The 12,995-nt window shown below is 42.8% G+C and overlaps 1 protein-coding gene across 4 annotated transcripts in view; it reads right to left on the minus strand.

Moving 5' to 3' along the window:
* Positions 1 to 4,997: 4,997 nt before the first annotated feature.
* Positions 4,998 to 12,995, minus strand: part of rufy1 (RUN and FYVE domain containing 1) — a 37,639-nt gene continuing 29,641 nt past the window's right edge. For all 4 annotated transcript variants that reach the window (XM_062973877.1, XM_062973880.1, XM_062973878.1 and 1 more), the window contains exons 11-18: positions 12,662 to 12,829; positions 11,248 to 11,345; positions 11,018 to 11,137; positions 9,460 to 9,589; positions 9,091 to 9,185; positions 7,980 to 8,028; positions 6,964 to 7,041; positions 4,998 to 5,734 (exon numbers count right to left, since the gene is read on the minus strand). In XM_062973877.1, the coding sequence (XP_062829947.1) occupies positions 5,591 to 5,734; positions 6,964 to 7,041; positions 7,980 to 8,028; positions 9,091 to 9,185; positions 9,460 to 9,589; positions 11,018 to 11,137; positions 11,248 to 11,345; positions 12,662 to 12,829 (882 nt within the window). In that variant the 3' untranslated portion in view covers positions 4,998 to 5,590. The remainder of the gene's footprint in view (positions 5,735 to 6,963; positions 7,042 to 7,979; positions 8,029 to 9,090; positions 9,186 to 9,459; positions 9,590 to 11,017; positions 11,138 to 11,247; positions 11,346 to 12,661; positions 12,830 to 12,995) is intronic.

Raw genomic sequence — 12,995 nt, forward strand, 5'->3', positions numbered from 1 at the left:
TAACCCCACTGCATGCTTTGGTGGAAGGAGGAAGGTGTGTGGAAGGATTGTAACGCGAATACATGAGTTTGCTGTGAGGAATTCAGGCCATCAAGCAGAAAGCAGAAAGTTGTCTACCAAATGTCTATTTATGTTTAGGCAGCATTTCCCTTCTAGCAATTTGAAACCATTGATTATGTTCTAGTCCCAGGAGAACTGAAAATAAGCATGCTCTATCTTCAACATGGCATCCCTTTGAATACAGTATTTAAAAAATGGCTATCATAGTGCTCTACCTTATCTAAGCTAAATATTCCCAATTGTCTGAAGTCATTTCTCATAGGACTTGGTTTCCTTTGCCACCTTGATAGCCCTCCTCTGACCATGGCCTAGCTAATCAACCTATGAATCTTTTGAGGAGAGAAAAATTGGGATATAAAGAAACCTTAACATAATAATAGTAATAGTAATCTTTTTGAATTGTGGTTTCCACAACGGGAGACAGTATTCTAGGTGAGATCTGGCCAAAGCTGAATAGAGTGGTACTATTATATCCCTTGACCTGGACACTATAGTTGTGCTGATGCTCAGTATTACCAGTTATTTCAAATTGTGATCCTGTTCCCAGATTTCATTCTCCCCCCCCCCCCCCAAAAGATGTTTTGGGCTTCAAGTCTCAGGAGGCCAACCAAACTTGGAGCTGAAGTCCAAAACGCTTAGAAAACCATAGCTTGGGAGTCATTCTTCTAGTATTAGCTACCCCCCCCCCCCCCTAATTTTAGTTTTATCAGTTAAATCTATTTGACAATAACACTAGACCTCATTTGAAGAGCTTTACAAAAAAGGACATGGCATCCATGGCATTCCTCTGCTCAAACAAGCTTGTGGCTTAAAAGATTAGTATGTCCTGACTTGTTTTTGAGAAACCCATGCTAGTTTAGTAATCACATTATTCATTTCTAAGTACTCACAGGCTGTCAGTTTAATGATCTTTAGAATCTTTGCTGCTGTTAGGTTCACTGGATACCTCTAATTTGCTATGGGAAAATAGCACTGAGATGCCATTTGTAACAGTCTGTAATGAGCAGTTCTCAAACAACGAAGGCTTATAAACAGCTACACAAGTCTTGGACACATAAATCAAATGCAACTGTTGGTCTTTTGTATAAACTTGTAAACTTAACCAGACAGGTAATTTTGTTTGTTTTAATACATACACGTGTGCATGAATTGTGGTTGCAGTGGTATGTTGCCCATTCTGCTTTTCATTGAACCACTTTTTCATTGTCACTAGCAACCTCATTTCTTACTGGAGTTCTTTTGTGAAGTAACAGAAAGGCACTGCCAAAAGAGGCCTACTCACTGTATGGGGGTGCAGGTGGCATTAAGAGGAATTGTTCTGAAATGGCATGTAATGGGAGGTAATTGGTTTCAAAGTTAAAAGTCCTGTGCAAAGGAAACTAGTGTGAGAAGGCTTCAGTGTTTTAGCTACTGATTAGAAACATTTCCATCATGAATCACAATGCTTTAGAGTACTGTAGTATTTGCTTTTTGAAGTTGCTAGGAATTACCCACCCCTGCGGATTGGATATGGGGATTATCCCCTCTCCCTTCCCTGCCCCTTTTAACCCTTACCTTGGGTGCATGTGTGTGTGTGTGTGTGTGTGTGTGTGTGTGTGCGCGCACACGCGCGGGTGTATGCGAAAATGAAACTAACTTTGGAGAGGGGAGGGGGAAAGGTAAGACAACTTGTCTGCAGCCCTCATCCTCCAAGCGGCCGTGCTCCCCGTCTCCGCAACGGACGCGTTCTCCCTCGGGGAGAAGTTCTTCGCCTCGGGGGAAGAACGCAGCCGGAAGAAGAAGCGCAGACACTGAGTCTTTGCGTCTCTCGCCATGCGGCCAGTGCCGGAGGGAGGAGCATCCGGGTCCTCCCAGGCCCTGCCCACCGCTGCGCAGAGGCCGCGCGAAGCCGGGTGGGCCACGCCGAGGACGCTGGGCCGGCAGGTGGGTGCGGTGCTCCTCCCTGAAGCCGAGTCAGCCCCCCGCCGCGAGGGCCAAGCCACTGTGTTGTGCCCCATTGCGGAACCGGAGCCCTGGGACCAGCGGCAGATGGCCGCCTCCACGGAATCTTTGGCCTGGGGTGAATAACAGCTATCCCCCTTGCAGCACAACCCTCCTTGCCATGCATGCTGTTGCTTTCGCCCTCCGTTTCGATCCAGGAGCCCATCCCAGGTCGACCTCTCAGGTTTTATTTCCCCCCCGAGACGTGGGGCTGAATCCAGCAGCCTAGTTACATGGGAGGGTGACGGGAGCCAGGGCTACCCATACCGTAATGACTTTGTACACCGCTCGCCAGGTGGCCGGGCCTATGTGTTTGGGCCCGTCCTTGTTCCAGAGAACCAGGGTGCCCAGCCCCCAGTCATGTCCCTGCAGGACCGGCCACAGCCTTTACAAACCCCCGTTACTGAAGCCGGTGTGGACGCTCCGGGCCTAGACTTCATGTCATTCTCCGGCTCCCATACCTCTCATTCGTTAGTGGAGCATGACCAGGAGGCGCGGGTGGAAACGCCTATAGCTGGAGATGCTGCTTCCCTTGCGGCCTTGTTGTCGCAACTTACTAAGGCTCTCAAAGTCCCAGTTGCACCTCCTCAGAAACTGGTGGAGGATTTCTTGTTCCCCTCTGACCAGCCGCAGCAGGCCCTGCTCCCAGCTGCGGCACTGCCAGCCATTCCTTATATACTACAACTCACCAAAACCCCTGATGTGGCACCTCCCGCTGTAGCCCCAGTTTCCAGGAGGAACGAGCACCTCTATAAAGTTGATCTATCAACAGCTCCCAGGGTTGCCAAACCGCCACAACCTAACACCATTGTAGTGGATATGACTCGCGGAAGGGGATCTACGTCCCAAACTTCACCTGCGGATAAAGAGGGGAAGAAGCTTGAGGGCCTTAGCAGAAAGGTACACACTGGCGCAGCCTTCATTACGTGTCTTGCGCACTATGGCGTGTACATGGCCGCATACCAGGAATACCTCTGGAAGCGTATGGGCGCCTATGTGGCTTCTCTTCCTCAGGAGCATCAGGCCTATGCTTCAGCAGTGCACCAGGAAGCCCTTTTGCTGTCTAGGGCACAGAAGGACATGGCTAAACATACGGCAGACACTGCTGGCCATATGTTTGCCACCTCTACTGCAATCTGCCGCCATGCTTGGATGCGTGCATCGGCCTTGTTGGAGGAGGGGAAAGCTCTCGCCGAGAATCTTCCCACACACGACACCAGCCTTTTCAATCCAGAAACAGATGATAAGCTAAACCACAAGCAAGAGGTCAGGCAGGCGGCCAAATTGGTTATACCATCCAGAGATACTAGAGCCGCAACAGATGGGCAACCTCAAGAACCTATAACCGTTGGCCCTATAATGTGGGTACCAGGCTTTTTCCGCAGGCGTCATCTCAAGCAACTTGCCAGCCTCCACCATCCCACCCTCGGCAGCAGGGTAGGGGCTGCTTTCAACCCCAGTCTAGACGGCGCGTTTAGCACCACCCGCTCGCCCGTTTGGACTTCCACCCCACATTTGGTGATGGGTTCTTCCTCGCACAGTGGTGCTTCTCCGAATGGTGATCTATGGAATCCACACATCCCCACCCATCCTCCCCGTGTCATCATGCCTCTTTCAACTGCCGCTACAGCGACGGGGAACAGGGGCTACATCCCCACCTGAGGCTATATACCTTCAGGGGAAGGTGGGTGGGGCTATAGCCAAACTAGATACAGCTGTTCTAAGTTCCGGAAAAGCTGCACACGTGCAGGGAATTACCAATATGTGTGGATTCCACTGATCACCATTCGGAGAAATACAGTTACAGGTAAGTAACCATACTTTCTGGTAGCTCTAGACAGAAAATGGAATAGATTGTGGTGGGCTGGATGCAAACAAGGGTCTATAATTTGCCTTCCTAAAGTAAGTGGAGAAAATGTCATCCCTGGGGATTAGAACGTTCTTCCCACCTCTAGACAATTGTGCCCAGGAATGCATATAAAAACCAAAAGTACAGGAAGTGACTATTTCTCCTGTTGTTGCAAAAAGAGCCTCCAATAGCGAATTGCCCCCTGCCATGCAGTGCTCTGAGCAGGAGGGTGTCCTACCCTGTGAGTGCTACAAGGGTTGAATGAAAAGTAATGTCCTAACGTTGCTTAAGTCGCATTGACCGACCATCTGTGCAGGGTTCCATACTTCACACTTTAACAACACTACCATTCAATGCTAAGGCTTCCTGCCAAATGGAACTGTAGAGGAGAGTCTACTGAACAAGCCAGTATCTGCCGCATACCAGTACTGCCATCTGTTGAGGAGTTACGAAGGTGGAGGCATTACTTTTCATCCAGTACTTGTATTTGCTGGTCTAGACAATTGGTTGGTGAAGTGTGGTCCTCCAGGTGTTGAACTTAAACCTGTGTTTGCTGACTTATCTGGATCTCATGGTTTTTCATAGGCTTTAAAACTATTTCTCCTGCTGCTTAGTTTGGTACTTTCACACAATACTAAATATACCGTAAGAGACAACAATTTTCTAGCCTTCCTCCTTGTCCAGACTACACAGTCACAGGCCCAAAATCTTTTGAGTGCATTTTACATTCACATTGGATTTTGTGCAATATCCACATATTAATGCCACGAAACTGTTGAACAATAGCTGCATAGTTACTGGTTTCTTTTTTAAAATGTACTTTCAGAAATGTTGAAAAGCAAAAATAAAGTTGGCTTTTGCAATAGGCTGCTTGTAATAACAATATAGCTAAAATGAGTTGCATTTGCTTTATTGCTATTATATATGTCAATAGTGGAACAGAACATCTCCCCATATGATCTTGGGAGGCCTGTCCGCTGGTTTTGACTGCCTAAGATCTAAAATATGGTCCACAGAATTTAGAACTTGGAGAGAACTGCTAAGAGCCTTCTGCCCATGCTTTACCTGTGAAAAAAGGGATTATACATACATTGTGAAGGCAAACACATTTAATTCCATCTTAAGTCTTTATTGCATTATTAGTATTTTATAGGTGCTTAAGAAACAATCTATATTTTCTGCTGAAGTATAGCGAAGGCACATTCATTTATACATTGCTTTAAAAAAGTCTTCATTAGGGACACTTTTCAAGTTGCTGACACGTTCAGCTTTGACTACATACAAATCTAGAGGGAATTTTAAGTGAAACTTCCCGAGTAGGTAGATCCACAAGACTTTAAAGTGTTCAGAAAAGTAATTTGTTTTAGAGATCAAATGTACAAATGTTAAGTACAAAGTTAAATAGAAATAGATTTTTGGTAATTTATAAACAAACGTATGACTGCACATTCGCAAGAGTTGCAGCATATTGAGAACATTTTAGGTCATAACATTTTCTGGCACTTAATCTATGCAAAATATTTAGTTGCCATAATTTATATAAGCCCCATTATTATAAATGTTCTTTTCTCCCATTCCAACTTGACAAACTACCATAAAAATTATGTGATGAACAATGGTGCAAATTTGATTCCACAAAAGACCTATTAAATAAGTTTATTCTCTTGTTACACATGGTTTTCCTAAAACAAGCTAGTTACTTTAGGAAGAATTTGATGAACACCTCTGAAGCAGTAAAGTGTGGCAAGTATCACAAACTCGTACAGGCTTTGGATAGGATGGAAGTGCCAGTTCATTGCTGGAACACGTGTTGCAAAAGATGTGCCCACAGTTTCGACAGTGGTGCTGTAAAAAGAGATATTCAAACTTTTACCATCACTAAGGAATCTATGCTTTTCACTTAAGAATGAAAACAGTTCTGATAACTTAAGGGATGAGTCACACAGGAGATTTCTAGATTTCTGAAGCTCTTAATTCCTGGTAATGTCTAATTGGGTGGTCACATTCCTCTTGGTGGTTTTATTGTATGCATAACCAGAGGTGGTGGTTCTTCATTCACACAGTCGTTTCCGACTCTTCGTGACCTCCTGGACCAGTCCAGACCAGAGGTTAAATATGTGTAAATTCTTTTTATTATTGTTACTCAAGGAGACTGCTGACAAATATGAAGTGCTGTAGGCTATATTGCAGAGAAAGGTACTGGCAAAACCACCGCTGAGCATTTCTTGCCTTAGAAACCTCTATGAAATTTATGGAATCGCCATAAATTGACAGGTGACTTGAAGGGTACGTGTACACACAAGGTTGTACGCAGTGCTTCCTTGTACAATAGCTACTGATAGTCCAAATAGACAGTGACTGCCTGCAGGGGATGCTAAAAAGGATTCATACATGGCCAATGCCCTCTCTTGGACCTTTGCCATTCTCAGCCAGACTTCATAGACCTGCAACAACTCCAGTTACCTTACACTTCATTTTAAGAGTAACCAAATGAAGACTACTTGATGTGAAGAAAGAAGTGGAGAGATTTTATACTGCACTGGACATGGTGAATGACAAACCATCAGACTAAAGGTTCAATTCAAAATCCATGTATGATACTAGTCTAGCGCAAATAATTTACTAATTGGATCTGATATGCTGCTGTTGGTCCCTTGGCTTTGTAAAATGCCAGAAATGTCTTGATATACACAACCTATAACCTGCAGACTGAAGGGAGCTCCTATATATTAATATGGTTAACAGAAGCCTTCTCCAGAGTTCCCCTTCCTTCTGTAATTACATGTTGCACAATGCCAAGTCTTGGTTGTTTCAGCCTCTAGATGCAGACCTAGCGAGAACTACTAGCTCCTGCAACACATCTCACAGCTGAACTGGGATGCTGCACTACTAACCCCCCCCCCCCCCCCCCCAAAAAAAAAGCCATATAATGTCTGCACTGGGCACCAAATGTACTTCTTGGCACTTTCACCCCTAGATTTTCTTGTTCCTGTTTTCTCAATAGAATCTAGGCTTTACAGACAGCCCTATCTTGATAGTGTTTTGTAACACTGGAACATTGTTACTGGCATTACCTTTCTTCTTGAGATGGAGAACTCTTTCTCACACTGCTTACAGTGGGTTGCTTCATCATCTTTAAGCCAAGTGTGGCCCTAATATTGAGGCAAAAGGAAAATTACAATTGAAGTATTGAGATGACTGAAACTTTCCTCCAAGGTCTCCCAGGCAATTCCCCCCCTTTCTGCTCACACACAAAGCCAAACCACAAGCAGGAACAATAATATCTAGCTCACCAACACATTCAGGGAACAAATGTGAGGTTGCAGCCATTTTTATACTACCTGAAAACATAGAATTAGAATCATGGAAGAGATGAGTCCAACCTCCTGCCATTCAGGAAAAGCACAATTAAAGCACTCTCAACAGATGGTGATCCAGTTTGTTTAAACGCCTCCAAAGGAGCCTCCACCACCAGGCAGAGAGTTCCACTGTTGAACAGCTTTTATGGTCAGGAAGTTCTACCTAATGTTCGGGTGTAATTTGAACCCACTGCTCTGAGTCTTAGTCTCTAGGGCAGCAGAAAACAAGCTTGCTCCCTATGGGCAAGATTGTACTGTTATTCGTATAATTGACAATGATCATTTAGCAAAAAGCATGTCATGCTTAGAGGTCAAACAAGATCAGGGTGTCCTAAAATCTTGGAAAGCATGGTGCTGCACTTCAGAAGATACAGCCAATGTGTGTGATGGCTGAGGACTAGGACTCTGGAGATCTTGGTTCAAATCCTTGCTCAGCCACAGGGAAGTGACATCACTTTCTGATATAATTTTGAGATGGACTTCACAGGAAAACATGGATATTTGGGTTAAATATAGGGTTCTGCAGTGCTTGTGGGGGATGAAGGGAGGGGATTTTTGTGTGTTTTCATATGTTGAGGGGCTTTCTGAACATGGCATGGAAAATGGCATGAAAACTGGCAGGTTTTTTTAATGAGAATTGAGAGGACAGCTGTGGAGCCTAAAAGAGTCCCATATGGTCCATGAGCTGCGATCTGCCCATCCCTGCAGAGCGATTGTTAAAGCTGTGATACCTTTAATGCTTTGTTTACTTCTTTAATATCTTCCATCTTAAGTTTGGATCTAGGGGAAAAATAATATTTTGCAATTACATAGAACTTTGAACATTATCTTGCGATTCTTACAAGGATATACTGCTGTATATGGTTAATGCCATCCTACACAGGAGGTGAAGAGGGAATAGGTGAGCAGGTGAATGAGACTGCAAAAGAATAGCTAAAAAGAAAACATGTTATAAGTTTATGACATAGGCAAGATTTAACTCAAACAATTCCTAATTTATAGAGCCCTTTCTGATGTGAGGAATGCCTCATAACTCTTTGCAGTTATCAAATGTTTAATGATTTTCATTACATACTGGAGTACTAGCACTGAACCCGGAGGCCCAGGTATCTGTGGTGACCGGGAGGGCCTTTGCACAATTAAAACTTGTGCGCCAACTGCGCCCATTTCTTGAGAAGCCAGATTTGGCCATGGTGGTACATGCCTAAGTTATATCCCATCTGGATGACTGTAACATGCTCTACATGGGGCTGCCTCTGAAGAGTGCGCAGAAACTTCAGCTGGTCCAAAGAGTTGCAGCCAGATTGCTCACTGGGGCAGGCTACAGGAAGTGGACAACCCCTCTGTTGCAGAAGCTCCACTGGCTTCATGTCCATGTTTTGATGGATTTTAACTAAATTTTACTGCTGTTTGTGTTTAATTCTGTTCTAATTTTTGAATATTTGTATATTTTACATTCTGTGCTACTGCTTTTATATCAAGCTGCCTTGAGTCTCCTTTGGGGAGATAAAGTGGGGTATAAATAAATATTATAACAATAATTAGTCCCAGCTGCTTGTTCTTTCCCTGCTTACAACTGTTTGTCATAAGGGGAAAAATCATTTAAAGTAAATATTGATACTAGGTCAAGCTAAAGATCACCAAGATGTGCAGACTTTTGAAATCTCATGACTGCTTCTTCAAGCAAGATACTAGAAACAACAAGTCAAGTCACATGGACAAGTTGCAGCCATTAAAACTGGGCAATTGAAAAGTTTCAGTTTCCATCTGGATCTATTGAGATGATGAAATAAACAGTGCCTGAAAATAACATGGATTTAGGAATCAGCAGAACATGCTTACTGGCTAAGATGAAGCCCCATTTCTTGAAGGGCCTGTTCTTGTTCTTCACAAGTCTTTTCTAACTGCTGCTTCTCTTCTTGCAATTTTCTTAATTCCTATAAAACATATGCATAACACACATGAAATGCCATAGATTGTTATTAGACAGACTTCCCTCTTTTAGTCTCTTCTACTATTTTAGACTGGTTTTATAAAAACCAAAGAAAAGCAGGGAGAGAAAATACCTGCATAAAGCGAAGCATTTCTTTTTGTTGTAAAGCTAACAAACACCAGAAAGATATTTACACCTTTAGTTGCCCTAGTGGACTTTCCCCCTTCTGTGGCCCTGATATGGCTGTTATGTCAAACACAGGTTTCCAGATCACTTACTTTTTTCAAGCCTTCCACTTGTTGTAGTTCTGTTTTTAGCAAAGTGGTGGTATCTTTCTCTTGATGCAGCTCCTGTTGCAGAGTCTGTCGCTGCTCTTTCTCAGATTTTAATTCTTTCTCAAGAGTTGAACTATTTTAGTTAAAAACCAACAAAATACCATATGTTAGACTGAAAGCTTGTTTCTGGAAAGTATGAACCTTTTGGAAAATTCTGGAATAAGAAATGAAGGGTAGGTAGAGAATGCTCTTTTCCTAGGGTCACCAAAGAAGGATTTTGTATTTCTGTGTAGAACAGCACTTGCAATCCCGAGAGCTCCTCCATGTGCAAAAGTTTGGTTGGTAAGATTCTGGGTTATATTTTGTTTTGAATGAGACATTTGCACATACAATTACAATGCTTTTGTATTTCCTCTTAGTTTCAAGGCCATTGTAAATGTCTATATGAAGAGAGGTGTGCTGCTGTTCAGAAGACACAAACCCAAAGTATCTTTATTTCTGGAGAACAACAATAACTGCAAGTCTAAAGTCCTAAAATCACATCATCTAGTTCCATCTTTTACTATAAAGCACAATCTACCTGAGACCTTTGTCAGGCAAGAATTGGATTCAGCTTTGCAGCTGATTGGTAAAATACACATTACAAGACTTGGGAGAAAGCCTCTTCGCCCTTCAATGTGCAAAATGGAACAGGCAAAAGAAAACAGGTTGTCTATTTGTAACTGTAGTTCTCTGAATAGTCATCTGTGAACTCAACAAATGGACTACCTGTACCAGCCCAGTGAATCATTCAGAGCTTTCCAGAGCTATTACCTAACTGTTTTGGCAGCAGCCTTGTCCACTCCTTGAGTGCCATACTAGCCCACTTTCCCCAAGTTTTATGGGTGCTAAAAAAAAGCCAAGGATCTAGGGAATTCAAGACACAGTGAGGAGAAAATGGGTGGGTTTGTGTGAATTCACAAATGACCAAAGAACAAGGTATAGGTAAGTAACCTGACCTCTTCCTTTATGGTATCTGTGACTCATTTTAATAGGAGACTAGCAAGCTACTAATAGGAGGGAATGTCATGACACAGAAGGAAAAAAACAGTTTCCCTGAATGTAGCCTCCACTATAGTTGGCAGAGGAATCACACAGAAACAGTCTCCCGAGACTTTGAAAAGGAAGCTGAACAATCAACATAGAAGGCCAACACTACAGAAATCTATGGAATGCAGAGAATGCATCGAATTAGCAGGATTCTGGAAGAAAGCTGGAAGAACAACGATGTCCTGACTGAGATGGAAAACAGACACCACCTTCAGTAGAAAGGAGATGCCCAGATTCAGGAACACATTTGGGGCAAAAGATCTATCTTCTATACCCATGGGATTTGCTTTGAATGTTACATGTATTCCGTTCCCCGTAGAAAATCTCTCCACCAGCACAAGGGCTTCTGTCCAGGTATTCTGACTTATTCCCTCTGTGGCTAATTTTGTGAGGTTGGAAGATACATCCTTTCTATTAAAACAAGTAAAACCCACAAGTAAAGACAGAGTGAAGACAAGAGTGTTTTCACTACCACTTGTTATCCAGCTGACTTAGTTGTTGCTTCAGGGTCTCAATTCTGCTGCCTAGTTCCCTTTTTAGTTTGACGCTTTTCTCTTCGGCATCTCTTTTGGCCTTTTCTGCATGCTGAAGCCTAAAGAAGACACAAACACACACTGATCGTTTTGTAAAATCATAGTGGAAGCTGGAACACTGTGGAACTAGGAAGATCACAAATCAGACCAGCTCTATGGAATAGGTTACCTGTCTTCCATTTGTTTAATTGAAGACATAATTTGATTTGTTTTGCCTTCAAAGGACGATATTGCTTCTTTCTTCTGTTGTAAAGTAGTCTCTGTATTCTGGAAGGAAAGAATTCAAATGTCAAATAATTCCTTAAGGCTACAAAAACCAAACCATTTGAGGGCCCTGCTTCATGAGCATAGTAACAAAACTGGTCAGAAAGACATAGTTTGCCAGGCCTTTCTTTCAGCAGCACATCATTTCCCTTCTCAAAAGGTAAACGTATAAAGTTTCCCTGCTTCTAAAATCGTAGAACAGGTAATCTGGTGACAAGAGTAAAAGCACTGGCTTAGCTATGAGATTCACAAGAGAGACAAATGAGAGCATAGGAGCAACCCAGCAAATATAGTCTCAGTCCAGACAATATGTTAATAGAACCTTAAAGGTTTAAGCCAAATTAGCTCCATCCTATTTCTAAATAGACACAACCTGAAAAAAAAGCTTCTAAAATACTTCTAAGGCATTTCAGAGACGGGCAAGATGTTGCTTTCTGATAATAGGCGAAGATGTATGCAGGCAGACTTTACCTGACTGAAAAAAAATTGATGAGACAGAGACTCCTACTTTTCTTAGAAAATCTGTCATCGCCAAAGAATTTTTAACAGACAGCATGTTTACTTTTCAGCTTCTTGTCACTTGGTGCAAGTGAATATCCTTATATCCAACATGCATTATTGAGGTCAAATGGACATCAATTCCTGCAAGTTTATGCAGGAAGCAGATGAGGGATATCTAGACAAAAATCCTGTTTTTGTATCTAATAGACTAACAAAATCCCCAGGGAATTAAAGATGATTAATGAACTACTGTACTAATGAATGAGATGACTACATAATAAACAGAGGGAAGGTTTTCATGCAGTGCTCCAGAGTGGTACACTTTTGGGAATGAGAAATAATTACCAAGCCTGTATACTTCTTCCTGTACTTGACCCTATTTCTCAAATACCACCTTTAGGATACCTTGGTTTGCTTAAAGCAGAATTTCTAAAATGAAAAGCTGGGTGCAGGTGAAATTCTATCTTAATAATCTTAGGAGACATGAATACAGAGTTCTTGATCTTGGATGTAACGGAGGAGCCCCAATTTAAATGCTGCAAAAGCCAGCAGGTGAGAAAGGAGGAAAGGGTGTGTGGGTTGTGACACTAGCTCAAAGTGGGTTCAGAAGCTTGCCATGTGACTTGCAAACTGGTCCTTGAATTGAAAATGCCAGAAGTCAAATTTCCCTGCCACTACTAGGTCAAGGGACCTTGGGCAGGTGACTTGTCTTTGGTTCTTACGTAATAAGATGCTGCGAAGGCCACTAAACTAATTATCCCAATGCATTATTCCCATTCAAAGTGTCAGGGATAGGAACATTAACTTGATACCCATACCTGAGATTTGTTAAACATCTGCAAATTGATAGCTTTGACTTCTTCTAGCTGCTGGCGAAGGGCAACTAAAGTATCTTGCTTCTCATGAGTATCTTTCTCCAGCAGTTTCATGGCAATTTCCATTTCAGTTTTCATTCCAATTTGTAGCTCAAGCTCTTTCTCCAGCTCCTTAAAAATTCCAATGCAAAACTCCATGAACAAAACATTTCTGCCGTACAAAACATGAGCCAAGCTTCAGAACAAACACGCCAAAGGAGGTTGTTTATCCGTTGATCATGGCCTGTTTCACCAATAGAAGTACAAAAGGTGGAATTCCAACACAGCTGCTTCAGCA

The sequence above is a fragment of the Anolis carolinensis genome, chromosome 2 (assembly GCF_035594765.1).
Source record: "Anolis carolinensis isolate JA03-04 chromosome 2, rAnoCar3.1.pri, whole genome shotgun sequence".
In the NCBI taxonomy this organism is placed as follows: Eukaryota; Metazoa; Chordata; class Lepidosauria; order Squamata; family Dactyloidae; genus Anolis; species Anolis carolinensis.